The 23675-nt window shown below is 33.4% G+C and overlaps 3 protein-coding genes across 6 annotated transcripts; 1 reads left to right on the top strand and 2 right to left on the bottom strand.

Annotated features, from left to right (window-relative positions):
- LOC147409616 (agamous-like MADS-box protein AGL104) lies at positions 1-5246 on the bottom strand. Of its 2 annotated transcripts, XM_086430711.1 has the most exons (11): positions 4798-5242; positions 4537-4590; positions 4406-4424; positions 4202-4263; positions 4059-4086; positions 3905-3966; positions 3539-3638; positions 3218-3268; positions 3018-3142; positions 1510-1696; positions 1-226 (listed from the first exon to the last, which is right to left on the bottom strand). In XM_086430711.1, the coding sequence occupies exons 1-11, from the start codon at positions 4980-4982 to the stop codon at positions 206-208; spliced, it is 894 nt and encodes a 297-aa protein (XP_086286837.1). In that variant the 5' UTR covers positions 4983-5242; the 3' UTR covers positions 1-205. The 2 variants fall into 2 exon arrangements, with proteins under 2 accessions (XP_086286837.1, XP_086286844.1); XM_086430718.1 differs by lacking the exon at positions 1-226 and having other exon boundaries at positions 1599-1736; positions 4798-5246.
- Positions 5247-13421: 8175 nt separating this feature from the next.
- On the top strand, positions 13422-17442 carry PNSL4 (FK506-binding protein 16-2). 3 transcript variants are annotated; one of them, XR_015174724.1, is made up of 6 exons: positions 13422-13874; positions 15623-15715; positions 16138-16198; positions 16303-16371; positions 16774-16908; positions 17161-17442. XR_015174724.1 is itself a non-coding variant. In XM_086430726.1 (5 exons), the coding sequence occupies exons 1-5, from the start codon at positions 13518-13520 to the stop codon at positions 16839-16841; spliced, it is 648 nt and encodes a 215-aa protein (XP_086286852.1). In that variant the 5' UTR covers positions 13423-13517; the 3' UTR covers positions 16842-17442. The 3 variants fall into 3 exon arrangements, 1 of the variants encoding a protein (XP_086286852.1); XR_015174712.1 differs by having other exon boundaries at positions 13423-13874; positions 17155-17442; XM_086430726.1 differs by having other exon boundaries at positions 13423-13874; positions 16774-17442.
- Positions 17443-21184: 3742 nt separating this feature from the next.
- On the bottom strand, positions 21185-22366 carry LOC147409618 (heavy metal-associated isoprenylated plant protein 23-like). Its single transcript, XM_086459513.1, has 3 exons — positions 22096-22366; positions 21706-21935; positions 21185-21620 (listed from the first exon to the last, which is right to left on the bottom strand). The coding sequence occupies exons 2-3, from the start codon at positions 21860-21862 to the stop codon at positions 21313-21315; spliced, it is 465 nt and encodes a 154-aa protein (XP_086315639.1). The 5' UTR covers positions 21863-21935; positions 22096-22366; the 3' UTR covers positions 21185-21312.
- Between the last annotated feature and the right edge of the window lie 1309 nt (positions 22367-23675).

Consider the following 23675-nt stretch of genomic DNA (forward strand, 5'->3'; position numbering starts at 1 on the left):
TGCAAGTCTAACTTTGCAAGCATATATTTTCAGGTGTTTTTTAATGTACATGACATTTGAGCCTATTAAACTAAAACTAGAATGATAAAATAAAAGTTTAAATACATCAATGAACAGAAAAGTCCCGATGATCTGGCGTCATCCCACGTCTGCTTATTGGACATCGTATTGAAAACATGTGCCATGACTCCCTATCCACATGGCCTCATTGATGACATGTACGAACCTACAATCGGAAGTAGAAAATCACAACTCTTTATCCAATAGTTGAAATTTAAAAGTCAATAAATGTTTATTAGAAAAAATTTAAATATGTAAAAACCAGAATCATTGTTCAATCCATTTTGTTACTCGTTAAGAAATTTAAAAGATTAATACTATTTTGTTTAGTATTTTTATAAAGATATGGTTTTGAATGCATCACTATACCCATTAATGGGCTTGTTTGACCCCATTGGTTCTCTCGCCCAATCGTACCAAGGGCTCTAGTTTATGCTCGACCTGTGGACCTTAATGGGGAAATCATCAAGGAAAAAAAAAAGTATGATGTCATGGTCCCCTGATTAGGCTGTCAATGGATCCGATTAGGCCTCAAAAGCCTAGTCTGATGGGTCTAGTTCCTAAACCAGACCCGGAATATGAAATGGGTCCATCCCAGCAAAATACCTAAGCAGGCCTACTAACAACATCCTAACTAGGGCTGCAACTTAGGCGGACAAAACCCGAATCCTCTGGGTTAAATCTGACCTTGGGTCATGTCTGGGCACAAGTAGCTTGGGTTCGGCCGGGTTTGGACAACAACAAAAATGCCTGATTCAAATCGTGTTGTACGCAGTCATAGGTATTGGCCAAACCGATTTGCCTGAACCCAAACTTAATATGATAATAATTTAAAAATATTTCTTATCTTAATTTCTTTCACACTCACAATTCATATTTTAATATGTATGCTTTTGTTTATTTATGTATCAAAATTAATGTGTGATTATTTTCATTAGATAAATAATTTAATATTTTGTTTTAAGTGTAATTCTATTATCATATAATGGTTATATTACAACTTTAAATATTTTTCCTTTTTTGAAAATTATGATTATTAATAAAAATGATCATTTTAGTTAATCTTATTATTTTTCTTTTCTCCTTAAATTTGCTTATAATTTTATATATATAAACTTTTAAAACGTATTTGAGAAAAATAATTGTAAATTTTAAGTTCTTTTACATGCCACTTATCTTTATATAAACTCTCACAAGTTCTAAATTACATAGTATTAATGAGGAATGTATTAACTAGACCAACCCGAACAACCCAACTTGGGTAGGGTTGGGGTTGAGCATTTCATGCCCAAAGGTCGGGTTAGGCTAGGCTGCAGGTTGATCCCCAACCCGCCCGAGTTGCAGCCTAATCCTAACTTGGTTCATGTCAGATTAAGGAAAACCCGACTTATTGATAGCCTACTCTGAACCACATATTAAACCCGGCCCATTAGTGTAAGAACTGCTAACCTGAACTGGAGGTGAAGAGGTTGATGGTCTAAGGACAGAGAGAAGCTCAGCTGACGTGTACACCTCATGCCATGACGGCAAGTTCAAGTCATTTTGATCACTTACGTGGCAATTTTCCAGGCTACTTGGGCCCACACTGAAGCTTGTTCCATTTGATAATGGGTCATAAAATGTGAAAGAATGAGAGCTGAAAATGAACACTTAATCAGTTTGCATGTGTGATGGACCTGAATGACAAATTAAATGTATTGGATCAAAGTCAAATCTTCTAAACAAATTAAACTAGAACTAAGGAGAAAAAAGGTGGGATGAAGATTTTTAATTCTTTACTTCAAAGAGATAAATTGTTTCAACTCAAATTTACCAAACAAATTGAAAGAAAAATATATAAAACAAGAATAACTAAAAATTAAGAATTTTGATCTACACATTAAAATATAAAGAGTCGTGATAATCAGACGTACGCCCCCATCGCAAAACCATAGATCATTTGCCTTAGGATACACAAGAAAAAGATTTATGATTTTGCGTATCCGAGGAAAATGATCTACATGATTCTGTGATGGGGGCACATGACAGAGGAGCGTCAGAAAGTCGTTATTCAAAGATAAAAGAGGATGGGCTTTCTAAAAATAAAAGATAGGGACGCGAGTCTTGAATAACTGAGAGTGAGTAGAAGAATCAAGAGTTTAAAAAATATAATTTATGCAAATAAGACCCTATGTTTAAATAAAAGAGCTGAAAAAAATAGTTAATATCAACAAATGTCCATATTAAAAAAATGAGTCCTAATAATATGACTTGCTAGGTGGCATACTCAATCGAATCCCTAATGTGGACAAGTTCGGGAACCGTAGATCTGTACGCCTCGAGATACATGGCTCTCTCAGGATACATTTTTTATGGGAAAGTGCAATCATGTATCTCGAGACGTACAGATCTATGGTTCCCGAACTTGCCACTTCAGGGAGTCAATTGAGTAGACCACCTGGCAAGTCATCTTATCACGATTCTAAAAAAAAATTAACAAATGTCCAACTTCAAAATTTCAGCAATTTCATATTCCATGGATTTTGATTTTCCATGCAATTAAACAAACCCTAATGTCAATCTGTGTCAACAATACTCACCCTTCTCTCATTATAATAGTAAACATAAACAGAATGACACCATCATTGAACAACACGATTGCAAACACTACATCAAGCTGAAGCCTGATAAGTGATTCCCAGCCGTTGCATTGGATCATATTTTTATCAAACCCTATGTTTTTCACCCATGGATCTTTCATGAAGCCCATGTTGAACTATGTGTCAATAACTAAGAATAATCCATGAAATTGGGTCGGGACCACCTTCCATGCCATTGGATTTGGTCTTATTTTTACAACCTGGATGTACTTTTCACTCATGGGCCTTAAAAAGCCCATGATGAACAAACACAAATTTATTCAACGTCTATGAATAAAATCATACTGAAAATTTCTGCATCAAACTGAGAAAATTTACCTTTGAGGAATCAAAGAGTCGGATCCAACAAAACTTTGGTTGGGATAGTGTGCATTCTCGGGAAGCCAATTTTCATTCTCTTTCTCAGCTGTTGTAGGCATCCCCTCTTGTGGGTCCACAAACATCTGCATTTATATAATCCTAATCTTAAGTACCCAATAATTAATTTTTGAATTTCTTGCTTATTTTTGTTTAATTACCTGTATATTTAAAGGATCATAGGAAGAGAAATGAGTACTCAACATATATTTCTGCATAAAAAGAGTAATAGTGGGTTAGTTCTTAACAAACATGTTAATTAACAACAAGAGTCGTGACCTCAAGATTGACCTCATTTCGCACTTTCCTGATGTGGAGTTGGGCATAGAACCATAGATGCTTTTCGCTCGTATCTCGATCAAAAAATTTATCTTGGTATATACTTCCATGTCCAGAAAGTGCAAAATGAGGTCAACCTTTGTATCACTTCAGCATTATCCTAATAACAACATTAAGGGCTGGAAATGTATCAATACATCTACCTTTCTATGGGTGACACGTGTCAAGGCATCCAATAGATGCTTCTCACATGATTCTAGTTCACCCATTGATGTGATCTTGTGTGGGTCTGGCTCGAAAATCCTGAAAGTTATCTAAAAAAAAGGCTGATTAATGTTTGCCATTGTAAATGACCATTTTTTCCATCATGTCTATAAATCACCAATCAAGTTAAGCTTTTATATCCTGACTCATCAAAGCTGTTTTCTAGTATGTTTCCATGTTCTTTGACTTTGACCGATTCATGGGCTTATATATAAAGCCCATGATGAAAAGTGCTCCAAATCATGGCTAAATTTTTTTTGTCAAACATTCATGCCTTTTGGTGCGTATTGGTGCATCATACTGACCTTAGTTGTTCCTCTGTCATCTGAATTTGTTGTTGAAGGCTAGTGATTTCTTGTTGGAGTTTCTTCAAAATATAATAATTACATGGAAAAATTAGTTACTAATTAAAGACTTAACAACAAAAGAAAAAGAATTTTTTTTTAAAATTTTTTGTACCTTGATGTTATAGTTGACTTCATCAGGACTGAATAAGAACATGGTTAGTGGATATCACAAAAGAAAAAAGAAAGAATCTTTAATTAGAGCAATAAAACATTTAAATCACAGAATAATTTCAAAGGGGGAGAGAGTAGACCAACTTGGCTAGTTGAAGAGCTATGTCACTTTCACTCTTGAGTTTCTTAAAGGATCTTATCATATACTGCATGGATTGAGCAACCATATAGTGAGATTTTTCAACTTCTTTTGAGTATGAAAAAAATAATAATAAATAACAGTCAAATAGTTGAAAATGACAATTAATAAAATTGATGAAAAATAATTAAAGTGGGTTAATTCTTTACCTCTCGATTTTGGAGAGTACTGTACAAAGGAAACAAATTAAGGAGGATTAATTATTTGAATATCATACATAAACTTAGGAAGAAAAAATAATTCCTCAATCCATAAAAAAACAAGAAAATTAAGGTTATACCCTCCTCTATCATGATCAAGAAGATTTATGTATCGGGTAAGCAAATCTTCAATCCTAAACAAAAAATAATTAATTAATTAATTGAAAAAAAAAAAAAAAAACCCATGAAGAGATGAACTGTGGGGAGCCACAAAGATAAATAATTATGACATATTAAAGTCACATAAACTCAACAAAAATAAAAATAAAAATAGACAGCTTAGAATTTTTATTTTTATTTTTTAAAATTGAACATATAATTCCAATTATAATAGTATAGACCTTGTCTTGCTGGAAAAAAAAGTGAGACGTCCAGAAGGAGAGAACATGATAAGAGCGATATCGATGTCGCAAAGGATAGAGAGTTCGTAAGCTTTCTTAATGAGTCCACTTCTACGCTTTGAAAACGTAACCTGTCGATTTGTGTTATTTTCAATTCTCTTTATCTGGAGTTTAACACGACCCATGATGATCACAAGATAGTTTAGTTTCTTTTCTCTTTTTGGGATGATAAAGAAAGAAAACTAAAGATAATTTTCTAAAACAAACATGGAGGGAAAAGAAAGTAAAGGGAGGAAGCCAAGAAGAAGAAGAAGAAGAAGAAGGGAAACAAGAGGTAAAACAGGGAAGTAAGAGGTCGAAGTTGAGAGAGTTTAATGGCAATAAAATCTATGAAATTTCCTTTAAATAATGGAGAATTTCTGTTGGAAAATGGTGAAGACCCGAATTTCACTCTTTGGAGACTAATTTTGTCCATTCGAACACTTGGGGAGGTGTGTTGGTTAGTTGACTCGTCCGAGACAACTCAGTGAGATCAGACATCATACCGAGTTTTGGAACCAATGTTATTGCCACATCAACTTTTACTTACAACAATCCAATCCTTTTGAAATTACACAACTGTCTACGTATATAAATTGGTGTGTTATATAATTAAGTAAGAGTTGGTGTGTTAATAACAAGTCTCAATATGAATCCTTCTGTTAGGATGGTGCTCCCACGACCAAACTTTTATGTGATACTTTGGAGCCAATCTTTCTAAGATCTTTGTTACCAAAATAATTAAACTTGCTCTTGAAATATTGATCAAACTGAATTTCTTTTTTATGATGAATCTCTATTCTTTTCGTTGTATTATATATTTTTTTCTTTTTTAAATAAATATTTATCCTTATGTTGTGTTTGCATTGAGAGAAATGGAGAGAAGAGAAAAGTAAAAAAAGGTGAATTTTCTCTCTCTAAAAGTGGAGAGAAACCCTTTTGAAATATTTTATAATTCCTACTCTACTCATAAAATCTTTTTTGAGACATTTTAAAATTTCAAAGATATCTCAATTCTCTAATGTCAATCCAAACATAGGGGAGAGAAAATGAGTTTCTTTTCTCTTCTCTTAATGAGTTTTTCTTCTATCCACTTCTTTTAATTCATGGTGCAATTAAAAGGTAAATTAGAAAATCCTTTTATTCATTGGGTATTGACCTTAGGGTAAAAATTCGATATCATCTTTTGCTTTATACTTTTTAGCTTTAGTTAAAGTGTTGTATTTGTCTTATGTTACTATACTCTCACATATAGAGTTAATTTACAACTTTTATATGATTGTATTTCTATTAAGTTTAAAGTTGATAGAGATAATGGATGGATTCACGCGTGCGCACGAGAATGCAAGAGACAAACTCAGTTTTCAATAAGAATTTAGATTCACTTATCCAAAAATCTTAATGTATATGTAGGGGGGTGCAAATCTCGGATTTAAACCTCACATGAGTGCGCACGTAAGAGAGGGGTGTAATACCATTTTTGCTTAAATTACCAAAACTTTTACAAAATCATTTTTACTTATTTAATTGTTACTTACGTGTACCCACACTTGAGGTTTCAATTCAAAAAATTTAAGCATTGATAATTTAAGCAAAAATGAATGCTAAAGAGATCTAGGGGCAGAGTACGTAACTATTGAGTAGGTCTACTAGGATCTGTTTTATACAAATGCTAATCCTACCATGTATCAAATGGATGGTAGTCGGACCTAGTGAGGTGATTAAGGGATAGTCAAGATCATACACATTTAATAAAGAGAGCTGCTATTGGCACTCCAAATTTTCCTTATTACACCCTAATTAGTATAGCTATTGTGCATGTGATACATATTGCAGTTGCATGCTTCAAGGACTTTTTACATAAAATTCCATAGGTTTATGGCAATGGAAAAAAAAAGCCACTTTTTTTAATACTCAAAGTAGGGCTATTTATGATAGTAACTTATGTTTTTGGATAGAAATGTCATTTCCTGCAATTTTTCTTATAAACTCTAGAAAAATAATTTTCTAAATTGAGAGAGAGAGAGAGAGATTCATTCTCTCTACCAAAAAGCCATTGGAGTTCACCAAAGAGGTTCTAAATTTTAGTAATAATGTAAACCTTGTAAATCTACACATTCTCGTGTTCAATCCATGATTTATTGAAGATTTTCACTAAGATTGTCAATTTCTCCTTTATTTTTTCCATTTTTTTTCAAAAAAAAAAAAAAAAATCGTTTATATATTCTTATAATCTTGATATATTATTTTTCTATTGTTATATAAATGGAAAATGATAGCAAAAAGGCTTGATTTCACGAAATTTTTATGATTTATTCGTATAATTTACTTAGTGTCAAACCTTGATGCTAGAATGTATTATTATAGTATTGAGGCTCAACGATACTTATTGTCAAACCTCGACGAAATTGTCCAACAAAAATTTATGCAAGTAACAAATATCCACATCATCGAACCTCAACAATAGGTACGATTGAGGCTCGTTGGTATAATACATTCCAACATTGAGGTTCAACATTGGGTAAATTGTATGAATTATAAAAATTTGTAAAATCTATTTTTTTTACTATTATTTTCTATTTATGTAACTATGAACAATTGAATTTAAAAAAAAAAAAAATTTGACAAGATTTTGTGAAAATCTTTAATAGAACATGAATCGAATATGAAAATGCATAGATCTACAAGGTTCACCGTTGTTCTCAAATCCAAAATCTCTTAGACTAATTTCAATGGCTTTATGGATCTCTCTCTCTCTCAATGGTATGGAATGTTGGAAAGGAGGAAGTTACAATTTAAAAAATTATTTTTTCAAGGGTTTATTAGAGAAATTATAAGTGAGGGCATTGTTGTCCAAAAATATGAGTTACTATAGCAAATAGTCTTATTTTCAGGATTAAAAAAAAACATGGCCCTTTTTTGCCATTGTCATAAACCTATGGAAATTTTATGCTAAAAGTCTTTACTTAAATACACTTCTACAGTATTTTCTTGAGTTGTGCTAAAGTGACCTCAGACGACACACAGAGGACACCTTGACGTGGTGGTGTGCATATGTTCGTAGATGCATTTTACTTGTATCTCGGAGAAAATGCATCTATGGACATACATGCACCACCACGTCAAGATATCCCCTGTGTGTCTCCCACTAAGGTTACTCTAGCATTAATCTTTTTTTTATTTTTCAAATAATACCCATATAAAAGATATAAAAATCATTAATTAAATGCAATCACAACAAGTACCATGTTTATTAAAAGTAAATTGCATAAAATGATCAAAACCCGCAAAATACATGTTTACATGCCATCACTAATATTAGAGCAAGATTTGGGGCATTGGTAGACTAATCTAAGTATATAACTCTCACCTTTAACCAAGTAACAATATTGTTTGTTTTGAATTTTTCTTCGTTATTTTAAAATATATTATTACAAGAGAAGTGTTTTAAACTACCTATAGTCTAAACTTTCGAATGTTTCTAATCAAAGTGGGAATAACTTTACCCCTATTCCACCCCGCAACCACGACCCTAGTAACCCATGTAAAATCAACCATGGTTCCAACCAATAGTGCACTAGTAAAGATGTAACACAGTATATAGGTGTGAAACACGAAAGTAAATCGACCTTCTTCAAGCAACTTTTTTTTTTTAAATGTTGAACCGACTTCTTTCGACACTGCGCTGATGTGGCATTATTTTAGTTTTTAACTCAAGTGTTATCTCGAGTCACTATAGTATGACTCTTATCTTTTCTTTATTATTTTTAGTTTTGACCGTATCGGCTGTGACGGAAGCCGCCTAACAAGTTAAATCCCCAAAATAACTCCAATGGACTTTATAAGTCAGTATGTCTTCTTTCGCTTGCTATCCCAAGACAAGAATCGGTAGATAGTTATAAACTCGATGAGTCACTACAACTCAGCCCAGTCAATTCAATTAAATGGAGCAGATGACTCATCGTACAGGGTCGATTTTAAGACAAATAAAATGATTTTGATACTTCAATATTCAATAATTCACTCAGTTCCGTGGATTGGCGAGTCATTGAGTTTAACTGACTCGATAGACTCATTGACACACGAGTGGAGTCTCGAGTTTTCTGGACCAAAATCGAACCTTTCAAAAAGCGGTTTTTTCCAAAACCGACTTCTGCTACAGATTCATGTACCGTTCTGTTCAGTTTTAGTGTCAGATTGGCCGTATTCTCTCACACCCGAACAAACAAAAGAGTAATTCTCACATGAGTTTCGGGTCATCGAAAACTCAATACTCCCACGATCTATAAATGCCACGTCGTTCATCAAAAAGAAAAACACCAGAATGTCTAGATTTTAGAAATCATTGATCAAGCTGTTCCAACCATAGGTGGGCCAAAAAAATTTCGAATCAGTAGTGGGCCTTCGAAACTGTCCTACATGGCTATCTCTGATGTGGGCCCATAGAGTATACCATGACCCAACTGTTCAAATGAAAGATATAAATTATAGAGACCTGCAATTGGCACCCCAACTTTTACTTATTACACCTCATTTTCTTAAACTATTTATCACACCCCAATTAAAGATTAAAGCACACCTTTCAAACAATAGATCAACTCCAACCACGATTCTATTTTTTATCTTTGTATTTGGCATCTTCTCTGAATTTAGAGAAGACTCTCTCTGTCGAACCAAGTTGAACTCCAATTGGTTCCTCTCTAAACCACTAGTTATCCTCTAATTCATTATTTGTATAATTAAAAAATAAAATAAAAAATAACAGAGTTGTTATTGGCAACCCAACTTTACTTGTTACAACCCAATTTAAATTTATTAAAAAAATAAAAAATAAACCATTAAGAATAACTAAAAATTAGTTTTAATAGAAATTAGTATTATTTATTTGTTTAGATTTATGTTGATTGGATTTAGGATTAAAAAATACGATAAAAAATAATAAGTTGCTATTGGAAACCCAACTTTACTTGTTACACTCTAATTTAAATATAAAAAAATAATGAACTATTGAGAATAATTAAAAGTTAGTTTTAATGGAAATTTTTTATTTTTTATTTTTTTAGATTTGTGTTGATTAGATTTAGGATTTTATATAATCCTAATCCCTAGGAAACAACAGTTGGATGCTAATTGAAAATCTCTCTTTTTTGGCTAGATTTTATTTTTTTGGGTTTAGGATTTTATAAGAGCCTAATCATAATTGTAAACAACTATTGAAATTGTTTGAAGGAGTGTTATAATGATTTGTAAAGGTGCCATTATAATTTGAGCCAAATAACGTTTTAAGAGTGTGTTTTAATCCTTATTTGGGGTGTGATAAATCATTTAAGAAATTGGGGTGTAATAAGTAAAAGTTGGGTTACTAATAGCAGTTCTCTTATTTGAAGACGGAAGTCAAGAATGGCATTTATGTAAAACTTGTAAGGACAAAATTGGTATTTACAGGTGTTGACTAGTGAAATAAAAACATTCTCTAAAAATTCATTGGGTCTCTAGATTTAGAGGAATGAATAATGAAATAGAGAGGCTATCTCAAACATATAGAGATAGGTTGGAACTATGTTCAGACTTCTCCATCTCTAAATATAGAGATATAGAGATCAGTTGGAGTTGCTCTTACGGAGGTTTGGCCCTAATTATTATCTCAAAATTACTAAAAATTATAACATTCATTTGAACAATTCCAATAATTGTTTACAATTATGGTTATCTTTGTAGAAAATCTTAAACCTAAAATGTAAAATCGAGAGAAATAAATAAATAAATAAAATAAAAAATAAAAAATAAGAGAGACATTCTATTGGCACCTCCCTTTTACTTATTCTCAAGCATTTACTTATTTTCTTTATTTTTTTTAATAGGGCGTAATAAGTAAATGTTGTGTAAAGTTGTAAGCAGGCTGGCCCATGAAAAGTTTGAACCCTAAATTTGAATAATTTGAGACTAGGAGTAAGCTCAATTCAATTCTAACATAATTCCGGCCCAGGCCTGTTATGCCTACACCTTATTTGTGATTTTTTAATGAACCAGGTTAGCCCAATAGATTTACAGGCCTAGCGTTCAATTAACCTTTAGCTTGGGCTTCATATATAAGCCTGGGCCTGGATTTATTTTTAGGGATTCCGAGTTAAATAAGGTGTGCCAAACCCAAACCCGACACATTAAGAGTGTTAGGTATGATGCACTATATAGTAAAGTTGGACAAATCAAATGATCTAGATTAGAATAAAATTGGACATCATATGTGTTAGAGGACTTAATATACACAAGAATGAGTTGGAAGACGTAGGTTAATTTGAAAAGAGTTTCTTAAAATAATGAATCTTAAGAAAATTAAAGAATTTTCTAAATGTGTGATCATAAGTAGTGAAGAATTTGATTGGTTCAATTTATTAATTTGTTATAATTAATATTAGAATAGTGTGGTAATATCATGACTCGTTTTAAATGACCAATCAAATGTATATTCCGAATCATTTTCAAATGAGCCGTTGTATTATGATTTCCTACAATATTGCACTGCGAGGAAAAATATTAATGGTTCTATACATACCTCGACGTCAACTAAGTGTATTAGGGAGTCCGTTTAGCTTTTTTTTCTTTTTAGATTAATTGCTTATTTAAGAATCATCCTAAAGTGATTGCATTTTTTTTACTGTGATTCACACTGTGCTGACATTGTAGAGTGCTCAAAACCATAGATGTTTTTCCTTGAGATATAAGTGCAAAGATTTATGGTTCTGAGCATGACACCATGTCAATGCGAATCCTAGTAAAATAAAAAGCATTCACTATAGGATTTTCCCTTATTAGGTGAATGTGTTTGGTACCCCCACCAAATTGCCACTTGGGGAGGGAGACCTTAGCAAACTCAATAAAACTCCAACCCGTAAAGTATTAAAATGTGAGAAATGCTAAAGGGATGCTGTTTTAGGCACACACCCTATGACGTGTTGGTTCATAGTTCAACAAACGTTTGACATGTGATGCAATGACATCGGAATAGAGAAAGCTTCTCTCTCTTGTGTGCTGCACACATATTTATATTTTTTAGATTTCAAACTTTAAAAATGGTCATTGGGCTCACATTGATTATCATGTTGACAATCCAACAATACACTTTTAGATTTTATGAAAATATTCATATTAAAAAAAAAAAATTTATATTATTTTTCAAGCTTGATCAAGGAATTGAAAATGGATGGCCATCGAGTACTAAAATCTAAAAATAAAATTCAATAGTGAAAAATAATTTTTTTTTTATTTTTTTTAAGTTCATATAAGTAGGAGTGTCAATGGGTACCCATTTACTCGGAATCGAAACGTGAAAACTCCGGTTCCGATTCTCTTTTTATTGGAATTGATTACAGTTGGATCTAATATGGAACCAAATTGATAGGAACTAGATTCATTAGGTTCTATCCGATGGGTACCCGCTGGTGTCCGGAACCAATTCATTTTGTCATTTATTTTTAAATTATACATGATTCAAGGTTATCCTATATTATAAAAATAACATATATGATATAAAGTTCTTCAAATTGCATATAAATCAAATATTTGAGTTTAAGATGAGTCATTTCTTTTTAAATTTATTACTTGTAAAACAGAAAAATTTTAATATTTGAAAAAAAAAGTCATTAAATCATCTTTTTAGTGGAACAAATTATTATTAAGTTGATACTTTACAAATAATATGTTATTTTAGAAGGATTTTTTTTTTAATAATGATTTTGAAATAATTTTTCTCATCAAATTCTTGAGATTTGGAATCAACGGGTACTTGTGATTTTTAATTGTTCTGGTTCCACTTATTTTAAAATTGAAATCAGAATAGTCAAGAACTGGAACCAATAAAATATAGTGGTTATGGTTATAATATTCATAAAAACCAAATTAGAACTGACCCATTGACTTCCCTACATATAAGTTTGTCCTCTACAACTCCCTTGCATCGGATCATATTTTTGAATGTCACAAGGTGATCAAATCAAAAAGAGGCATTGGCCAACAATAACGTTCATTTAACATCACTCTTAAAATGTTCATGGGGAAATGTTTCCAAGGTCGTGACTTTGGATAATTTTTTAGAATTATTATTGGCACCCAAACTTTTACTTATTACACCCCATTTCTTAAATTATTAATCACACCCCCAAAGAAAGATTAAAACACGACATTCAAACATTGCAAAAGTTTGGCTCAGATTATTATCTAAGCATTACAAAATAGTATAACAATCATTCAAACAATTTCAACAGTAAATCACAATTTTGTTTAGGGACATATAAAATCTTAAACACAAAAGATAGAAATCTAAATATAAAAAATAAAAATAAAAAAACCAAAACAGAGAAAAGCTTCTATTAGCATCCTAACTTTTACTTATTTATTGTCAACCATTTAATTGTTTTCTTCATTTCTAATTGGAGTGTGACAAGCAAAAGTTGGGGTGCCAGTAGCAGCTATCTAATTTTTTCTTAAATTATCAGTTGGCTTGAATAAATATCAATACTTGGGCAACGGTTCTAATTGATGGGCTTGTGGGACCAATGGATGGAAACAAAGTTTAAAAACTTTGAAAATTCACTCCAAAGTCCAAAGTCTATCTTTCAAGTTTCAACATAGCTCACCACAAACTCTAGATAGGAAGCAATCCAAATTGGAGAGAGAGAGAGAGAATGGCGGTTTCAACACTAACATTCGCAGCAGCAAAGCCAAATCTCCTCATTCAGACCTCCAAACCCGCACATACTTCATTCACCTTCAAACCCATTGCTTCTTCTTCTAATGGACCTTCTAATCTTTCTCTGGAATCGATTTCTGCCACAAAGAGACAGATTTTCGATCTGGGTATTGGACTTTTAGCAACTTCAATGGTAATCTCCTCGCCTATGGATGCAAATGCGACCAGGATTGAGTACTACGCCACTGTTGGAGAGCCTTCTTGTGAGCTTAGCTTTGTCCAGTCTGGGTTAGGCTACTGTGATGTTGCGGTTGGAACAGGTGTTGAAGCACCTCAAGGTGAACTTATCAATGTAAGTCTATTAAAATTGGAACTCAATTGGTTGATCCTCTTCATGGGAGCCTTTTTATATTTTTTTTAATTTCATGTATTTTGATATATTTGATGTTTGTAGTTCTAATACATTATCTTTTACAATTAAGTCCTACTTGTGGAAAGTTTAATTGAATTTGAAACAAACTTGAACTTAAATTTTGAGTCTTGATTCAAAATTTTCTAAGTTCAAGTTCTGGGTAAATTGTGATTTGTTGATTTAGGTGAAAATTTTGAGTTATTTTGAAAATTGGAGTCAATGGTTGGATTGGTTAAAGCATGCATATAAATGGTTGTTTCTTTCATTTTTTTGGTAGATCAGTTTAATTTGAATGAATTTGAATATTTAATTTACAAGATTATTGTCATATTGAACTTCATATTATGTAGTAGTGGTGATGCTAGTCCTTTGTTCTTATTCTATGATCTTGTATTGCTTTCTGTTTTTATGTAAACAGAAGTATTGTGGTTAGAGAGCTAATGTGATTTCATTTTGGCTATTTTTATCATCCAAAATGGTTAGACAGTTTCATCCCTTTACTTTGATGTGTCGGGTTAAGCTAGTTTTCTTGGTCGGCATTGGATTTGGGTTGGGTTCACCTAATATTTATTGGGACTAAAGGGAATCATCTTGCCTTCAATTTTCATTGACTGTATTGATTATAAAAAAATAGAAATAAAAATTGAAGGTGTGAGCTTGCTAAGTTGGCTAAAGTCTTTGAGTGTTGACACCACGGCCTGAGTTCAATTCTGCCTTCACCTACTAATTACTGACCACTAATCTTGCTTTCCTAGCTAAAGAAAAATAGTAAAAAAATAGTAACAATTGATTATAAACAGAAACTATAATATAGCATTCTCTAAGTTTCCCCATGTTTCCATGACAAGTCCATGTCCACTTTCTTTACCAGGAAAACCTGAATCACAAGGACATGGTATCTTTACAAGTTTGGTATGACCCATGCAAGTTGTAAAGATTTGGATTAGTCTTTTTAATTGATAATTCTTTGGGTTCAGTCACAGGGGTTGACTTGGACCAACTCGAACTAGTCAAATTTGTCTCAGACGCATATTGTTCCATCCACCATATAACAGCACTACTTCGCATTCCAGACAATTGAAGACATTGTCCCTAGGCACTGTCCAAGACTCTTGCCTCCACCAAATATTTCAAGTATTTATGGAGAATCGATTAAAGAAATCAATCTCTTGGTGACTAGGATGAGTAACCCATTGAGGTAAAAAAAATCTTACCCAAAAATTTTTGGTTGCCAATCATGGCATAGGTGTAAGATAAAAAAAAACAATCCTGTCCCCCGCAAAAAAAATAAAAATGAAGTGAGAGATCTACAAATCAAGTGATTTCTTGGAATTCTTTAAGTATTGGCAATCAATGATACAAGAAAATTTTGATTCTCTCAATTACCAACTTATACATGCCACCCTTGTTGAAAATCCAGGCTTCCTTTATTTTCATATACACTAACACAAGACAATCTTCCAACTTGTTATACCCTGCCCTTCAAAAACCAATCTTGAATATGTTTTATTAAATTTCTAGAGCAAACCATTGGATGCTAAAATTCCGAAGTAGAGTGAAAACATGCTAAACCTTGCTCTTGAAGTTGCAATAAAGGAGTAGAGTGAAAACTCCTCTTTGTTCCACCATGTTATTGAAGATCTCCATCTAAATTTCCTTAAAAGTTTTTCTTCTGTTTTACATCACAGGTTCATTATACTGCAAGGTTTGAAGATGGGACAGTTTTTGACAGCAGTTATAAACGTGCAAGACCGCTTACAATGCGCATTGGAGTTGGCAAGGTACTATGAATTGTATGTCTTAATATACTAATGGTTGAGTTTTCATAATATATTAAATCATAGTATATGGTAGGTGAGCCTTTGTGATCGTGCTTAATAGAGATAATTATTACGGCAAAAATATTCGTTAAAGCTTATTGTAGGACATTTCATGCTTAAAGGACCAAAAAAATTTCCATCACTTTAGGCGTTAGCTGACCGTGCCATTGGAATACAATTGAAAGTAATACATATTTAGAATCGATTAATTAATCATGCTTAAAGGCCTAAGGTTTCCTCTTCTTATTGTGCATAAAAAATAAACCAAAAGAAAATTATACCCAGAAATGTTTAACTTGGCACCTTAGCTATTCTTTCAACACTTATCTCTTTGATTTCTCCTTTTCATTACCCAAAAGTCACATAATTTATTGCGTGTGAAGGTCATTAAGGGACTGGATCAGGGGATTTTAGGGGGAGATGGTGTCCCTCCAATGCTTGTTGGTATGATTTCGACAACTAATAAATGTTTTTTTTTTTCTAGATTCCAGATTTTTCGATTGTTTCTTCTTCATCTATGTGAGTATCACTTGCCCTATTTTGCACAGGGGGGAAACGTAAACTTCATATTCCTCCAGAGTTGGCATATGGGCCTGAACCCGCGGGGTGCTTTTCAGGTGAAATTTTATGGCTTGAACTTAGTAACTCTAAAACCTAAGCATAAAATTTTGATAGAAATCACTACTTTTAGGGTATGTTTGGATTTCCAAAGCGATGGAAACATGCCATTGAGTGTACACCTACGAAAACTGCTCTATTGTCATTTTTTTTCACATTTTATGGTACATTGGACTGGACATTTTGTGACACCAAAAATCCCGATTAAGAAATCATCTCTCAATTCTAATTCTTCTCAAAATGGGTTTTGTCTTCTGACAATAGTTTTGAGATCCCAATCAAGAAAAAACAAAGTAAAAGACTAAACAATTCAGGGTAGGATCTGTCTGTATTGGACATCTAAATAAGATGTAACAGCGTTAATATTTTATCTTACACTTCAAATTATATGTTTTACGTAGGTGACTGCAACATACCTTCCAATGCAACTCTACTCTATGACGTTAATTTCATTGGCATTTACAAGTGAAAAAGCTGAGTAGGAGAAGGGAACATGATGTCAAAATAGATGATAATGTCATGGAAATTCCATACCAGTGAGTTTCTTTCTAGCCCTACTTTTCTTAGAGAGATTCTATTACCACACCAACTTTTGCCCAATTCATATGAAATTACCGACACATACGAGCTCTTGGTAAAAGTTGCTGTGGCAATAGAAGCTCTCTTTTCTTTTCCTGACTTGTTATTTATAAGGTGGTATGATTCTTCATAATGTAATTAGAGGAAAGCTAAGGTGCCAATTTTAGTAATTAAGTAGTCTAAAATTAGTCTGGATGCTGAAGGTATAGAGTAAGGAGTGTAGATTGATTTTGAAAGCGAGAGCACGACAGCAATAGTGATGTATGGTTCCCAATATAAGTCACCCTGATCAAAACAGAAGAAAAATGCTAGTTGCCGGCTAATTCAGTTCTTGTTTGGATTGGTGAAGTCTCTTGGTCCTTCACAGATACTTTGATCAGCCTAATCGATTGAAGCTCATTGGTGATTATCTATTTGGTGCAGATGTAGTAGAACATAAAGTCGATACCTTATGTAAATGGATTCTGTTTATTAAAATTTAAATTCTTTTAGTTGGTTTCTTCATGAGTTTTCATCTTAATTATGTCTTCTCTCCTCATTAACCTCGGTTGGCTCATATTATTCATCTAAGCTTGTCTACTTGCAAGAATTTTAGTTTTATTCACTGGTGAGGATTTAGTGCCTTCAGCTAAGGATACTCTCTTCACAAGTGTGGGTGATTTTTCACCACTGTTTTTTTAATGCTTTTCCTGCTGGGGTTTATTTAGGGATAATGGGTGTGTGAATGGTGAAGTTCATCGTGAGTCCCAGCCTAGAGAATCAGATTTTTCGACATTTTTCTTTAATTTGGGATCCAGTCCCTTAATAACTAGAACCTTTTGCAAGGGATGCTGTTAGCATGGTCCCACATCACCTGGCTACCCTTGGAATGTGCAATATATAAAGGGGGCAATCCTCTCCATGCAAACCAGTTTTCAAGGATGAGTTAGACCCATGGGCTTTAACATGGTATCAAAGCAGGTGTACCTTGGTATGAGTCGGGTTAGTATCTCCAGCCCTGCGTGCAGGAGGAGACAGTCCTAGTGCTGAGGGTGAGTGTTAGCATAGTCCCACGTCGCTTGGGTACTCTTGGGATGTGCAATGTATAAAGAGGGGGCAAGTTGTCCCCACTTTGAAACCCTTTTAGCTCCTAAATTTTTCGAAATTTGTTCTCAAATGCCGTATCTCACTCTATCCACCTTGATAACTAATTTTTCTTTTCTTAAGAGCTCTTGGTGTTTTATGCTTGCACAGATAATGCATGTAACAAAATATTTGTAATTATTGCAATTGTGTGAATAATGCTGAAGTGACCTCAGGCTGTTGCCTCATATTGCACTTCTTGACGTGAAATTGTATGAGGAACCGTAGATGTTTTTCATTGAGATACTCGTGAAAAAGCATTTATGGTTTCTATCCACTTTCACATTAAGAAGTGCAATATAAGGTTCAGCTTGAGGTCACTCCAGCATGAATTTTTTTTTTTTTTTTTTTGGCTCAATGGCAATATCGGACCGATAAGCGGTGGAAGTTTTGGGGCGTTTTCTGCATGGAGCTTCTAGCATAGGGGAGATTTTGGGTTTTTCAGTAGGTGGTGAGGATTCAAGTGTGTCGCTCCTTCACTTTGCGGATGATACTCTAGTTTTCTTGGACGCAGTGGATTCTCAAGTGAAAATGCTGAGTGCAGTGTCGGGGTTGAGGATCAATTTTCAGGAGGGGCAACATGTTTGGGGTATGGAGCAGCATTGAGGTGTCTAGAGTGGCAGTACAGTTTGACTGCCAATATGAGTGTCTCCCTTACTCGTTTTTGAGTTTACCTTGAGGTACGGAGTACAGGAGCAAATCGATTTGGGATTCAGTGATACCCAATATGAGCATTAATTCCTCAGGGGCCACCCGCGATGATACACCCTCACGCATCCCTCGTGACAAGACCTCTATGGACCGAACAAAGCCCAGATACAGGCCCGGTCCACTGTCACAGGGATACCTGGTTAAAAAAAAAAAAAGAACAAGGAAACAGGATTGTAATGGTGGAAAAAACTAAAATATTGTTGCAGGTAAAGAATTCATCAGCCTTTGAAGTACAAAGAATTGAAATTATAAAGAAATCAACCACAACCTTTCAATTAGGAAGAAATTGTAATTATTGAAATATATCAGATATATGTTATTGTAAGCAATAATATGGATAAAGAATTGTTTTATGGTCACTAATAAAAGGTTGTAACTTGTTAGTTTACTAAAGTAGCAATGGTGGTAATCTTAAGGGTGTCAATGGGTACCCAGTTATCCGATGTATCCAAAACCAATTAGTCGATTTTGTGTCGACCATTCTGGAATCTGAGAGTGGACTTGCCTTACTTGTAAATTATTTATAAGGGCATTAAATATTCTAATTTATATTAATCTATGATGTAGTCAGGAGTAAATGTACTCTAAGCCAGGATTAGAATTTAAAGTTTTTTTTTTTTCTTTTTTCTTTTTTCTTTTTTCTCACAATAAGGTCAGTTGGTATTTCCTTTTCTTTCTCGATCTCAACTGCAATCAAATGTTAATTTTATTATTATTAATTTTTTTTCCATTCAAATATAATTCTCTCTTGTCAAGTACATAATAAGTAATAGGTATTTGTAGGGTCGATTGTAGTTCTAAGGGTTTTATATTCGAAAGAGAAATTGATTAGAATTGGAACTTGATGTTTTATTAATGGAGATATGAGCAAAGTCGAAGCCAAATATAAGTTGTAAAAGAGAAAGCTTTTGTCAAATTAACTAGAAAAAATTTATAATCCTACTAAAATATGAAAATAGTCAAAATAGAAAAATTACTAAGAATAGTAAAAACTCCATAAACATGGAAATAGATACTACTTAATTTTAGAAGTAAGGGAGAATCGACGGTGTGTGATTTTAACTTTTATAACTAAAATTATTAACAAAATAAAATTTTCCTAAAATAGCAAAATTGCCTAAAACAAAGGATAAGCAAGGTTGATGGTCCTGAATGCTATAAGGTGAACTCAATGAGCCCTTAGTAAGAGATTTGAAATCTAACTAAGGCTAAACTTACTCTTTTTCCCGACTTAAATATTGTATAGAAATGAGATTTTAAATTTTGGATCCATAATTAATGTATCTTAATTTTGTTCTATTTTGTTCTTATTTTTATTTATTATTTATATAATTTCTTGTCATGTCACAAGCACGTGTGAATTATAAATGCTATACATAGGGCTGTCAATGGGCCGGCTTTTAAATGGGCCAAGCCCTTTTAAACTATAAAATTGGGCCCATACACAACCCATCTAAATATTGGGTGGGACCGGGCTTTAAAAACAAAACCTTAGTCCACTCAAAGTCCATCTATTGCCCGATTCATCTATATCGAGTCATTTCAGGTCGGGCCCGGCCAAACCGCTTTTAAACTATTTTTTCTTACACTGAAATAATTTTTTTGTTATCCGTAAGGATTTGAACCCAGGTCTCTGGTATCATCGCCCAAAATCTTTACCAATTAGGCTAGTTGGCACCGTGCTCTTTTACCAAAATCATACTAAATAACAAATTCATCAAAAAATAATATTTGGTTATTAGATTTTTCAAACATATTTTCATCTCCCCTTACAAATTTACAATCTCTTAATTCTCAAACAAACTACCCAATTATTTTTTAATTATTTTTGGGCCTCCCGACTGGCCTACATTCAAAACTCAAATCGGGCCCTTTGATGAAATGGGCTTAACCCTATTGCTAAATGGATTTAATTATTAAACTCAAATATGGTCCAGGCCAAAATCCGGCCCATTGACAGTCCTAACTATACCACTTATAAAGAGAGCTTCTATGGCCACACCAACTTTTACTAAGAGCACCCCTAGATGTGTGATAATTCTTTGATGTTTTCATATGAAGGCGTGGCAATAGAATCTCTCCTTACATAACAGTTCAATAAAGCAAAAGTGTGGTACTACTTTGCCTATTTTAGGAAATTTTCAAGCACCTTCTTGGATATATCAGTTTCTTTGTTTACTTTCTTTATTGTTATGGACCCATATGGTCAAGTATTCAAATCTGGATGTATGGGCAAGTACAGCCTCATGCAAGGGAAAAGACACCCAAAAAAATAAAACAAGAGAGAAGGACAATAAAGTAGATATTTGTAGCTGTCTTATAACAACCCACACTATTTCCATCTCTCCAAATAGACAACTCTGACCAAAGCCCCCATTAACAACAACAATCCTCATCAACTACACAAATCATCTCAACTTCTTTCATTAAGTAGCAAACTAGTTGGAAAATTAACATGAGTGGGATGGGCAAGTAAATCATACATAGTAGATCACAAAATTCCATTTTTATCTTTTGCTTTTCCTAATTTACATGATAGAGCAAGAATTTGGATTTTCATCACTAAACATGGTAATGTATTGATCCTGGTCTTGATCTTCTTGTCTGGTCAAAGTACTTGTTGCAATGGTCTCAACATTCCTGACATAACCAGGTGGTGCCTTCTTGTCATAAGCTTGAGCAATGTAAGGACGAGCCACAAGGTTGTATGGGACATAAGGCCAAATCTCAGCTTTTTTTCCTGTTGATTGAACCTTCTTCAAGACCTTGTTTGCCTCAGCGTACCCAACTACTGTCACCTTCTGTTGTTTCCTGTTTATGTCCACAGATTTAACTCCTAAACAAACACGAGAAACATATTATTTATAGAAGAAAATAAACAAATAGAGAAAGAAAAACAAGGGGTAATTAAGGTAATTTACCACTCATAGAAGAGAGAACTTTCTTGACTTTAAGTTCACACCCATCACAATCCATCCTAACCTTGAGCTCTACTGTCTGCAATATCTTCTTTTTCTTGCTTTTACGACTACTGCTTAGTAAACCAGAGAAATACTCCAAAGTACCTCCAACTCCCATATTGTAATTCTTTTGACTTCTTGTAGGAAAATGAGTTTAAACTCTTCAAGGGAAGTTTAAGATTTAATGGATTCTGATTGAAAGAAACAAAACCCAAACAAATAATGTGAGAAAGATTACAAAAAAAGACTACACAGAAGAAACTTTTGTTTTTCTCTTTTTAAAAAAAAAAAAACTTTGCATGAAAGAAAAGCAACAAAGAAGAGTGATGGATGACAAGAGAAGAGCTATACCTCGGATGAGTGTGTAAGAAGAGCCAATAGTAGAAGAGAGAAGAGAAGAGATTGCAAATGAAAGAAATGAACAACAACAACAACACAATTGGTGGTTTATGAGAATATATAAGATGATATTTATATAAAATCTAAATGTGGGTTCTCCTAGAAACTGCAGGAAGCGTCTTACTATGGATTCCTTTCTTGCCTTCAAACAGAAAGGTTTTAAAGGCTGGTATTTAACTCCTTTACTTCCTCTGAGCTTTCTTTACAGAGAACCTCTCCTACATATTCTATATATATATAGAGGTCTTTAAAAGCAACAAAAGAAACAAACAAACAAAAGTGGTGGCCCCCAAAAAAGCAGTAAAGAAAGCTAAATAAACCTCGTTTTGTATGCTTTTTTTTTTTCTAATTCTTTTGGCATGGCCATCGGATCTTGGTCTAAATGAATTTAAAGCTTCAAGGCGGGTTCTATGATTTGTGCGTGTGAGTGAGAAGTTAATACTTTGGGTGCAAGAAAGGTGCAACAGTAAAATGCTCGGTAATTTAAATATGCCCCTCAATGTTTTGCTGAATGTTTGAGACACCTCTCTGGGTTTTCAACTAAAGACGTACTACTAGACTGCTTGTCTTCTGCAAGAGACTAATAGAAAATCATCAAATTACCCTTATCTTCGACCTTAAGGTAAAATCTTTCATTTTATTTGGCACGTAGTGCATAATTCTTTTTCCTAAAAACTCTTGATCCCCCTCCCCAAAGTACACCATCATATATCTTCCACCTTAACCTCTACTAACCACTCCTCATTTACTCACTTGTCCAGGGGAAACAAGGGTAAAATTTATTTATTTTCTTCTCATTGATTTAAAACCAAATTAACATAGAAGATGATTAATTTTAATCAAATTATGTGTGGGATCTTGTGACCAAAATCCCAAGGTGAAGACGATGGAGTTTACCAAGAGGATGAAGATAAGGGCATTTTGGTCATTTTATATAGAAGACCATGATCAAGGGGTTTTCTTCAATTTAAAAAATGGAGGGGTTTTCAAATATTCACCAAAATATATATAGAAGGAGTATATCTAAATTACCCTATAATTTAGTGCAAGAGACGTGGGTTGAAGCAGATGTGTTCCAATGTTACAAAACCTCAAGACCACGTCAGCTGCCACGTTACATTGATGTCTGTGAGATGCTTACACGTGGCAAAAAGATAATAAAAGTAGTCTTAGAGAAGTGCATTGTCGTCTTGTAAGCTGTATTAGAGACTTTTGATTGGGCGGTGGAAAGTAAGAAATTATTCAAAGGAACCCCCAAACTTGATAGGTGGCACAAAGTTATTTGCAGAACCTTTTGTTTCTTTTTAAAGCTCTCTCAAACTTAAAATTGAACTACCTGCCACTGACTTTCTGAATCTATCAAACTTTAATTAAAGATTGAGACCTCAAAAGAGAGAGAGTTGGGTGAACTAAAAAGGAGGAATAAAATGATAAAGAATAAGTTACTTGTAGCGACACTCCATCTAAACAAGACCATCAATTCTAAATGTTAAATTAAAAAAACACATTAATTGGATGATTCTAAGGATAAT

Source organism: Akebia trifoliata, chromosome 2 (genome assembly GCF_017979445.1).
Source record: "Akebia trifoliata isolate Shusen 1 chromosome 2, ASM1797944v1, whole genome shotgun sequence".
NCBI classification, from domain to species: Eukaryota; Viridiplantae; Streptophyta; class Magnoliopsida; order Ranunculales; family Lardizabalaceae; genus Akebia; species Akebia trifoliata.

Excerpts from the sequence above, each read along its gene's own strand:
- PNSL4 (XM_086430726.1), top strand. The coding sequence starts at position 13,518 with ATGGCGGTTTCAACACTAACATTCGCAGCAGCAAAGCCAAATCTCCTC. Across the intron at positions 15,716-16,137 it reads TGCGCATTGGAGTTGGCAAG|GTCATTAAGGGACTGGATCA; the intron begins GTACTATGAATT and ends TTGCGTGTGAAG. Across the intron at positions 16,199-16,302 it reads TGTCCCTCCAATGCTTGTTG|GGGGGAAACGTAAACTTCAT; the intron begins GTATGATTTCGA and ends TATTTTGCACAG.
- LOC147409618 (XM_086459513.1), bottom strand. The coding sequence starts at position 21,862 with ATGGGAGTTGGAGGTACTTTGGAGTATTTCTCTGGTTTACTAAGCAGT. Across the intron at positions 21,621-21,705 it reads AGTTCTCTCTTCTATGAGTG|GAGTTAAATCTGTGGACATA; the intron begins GTAAATTACCTT and ends GTGTTTGTTTAG.
- LOC147409616 (XM_086430711.1), bottom strand. The coding sequence starts at position 4,982 with ATGGGTCGTGTTAAACTCCAGATAAAGAGAATTGAAAATAACACAAAT. Across the intron at positions 3,639-3,904 it reads ATGACAGAGGAACAACTAAG|GATTTTCGAGCCAGACCCAC; the intron begins GTCAGTATGATG and ends GATAACTTTCAG. Across the intron at positions 1,697-3,017 it reads GACTCTTTGATTCCTCAAAG|CTCTCATTCTTTCACATTTT; the intron begins GTAAATTTTCTC and ends GTTCATTTTCAG.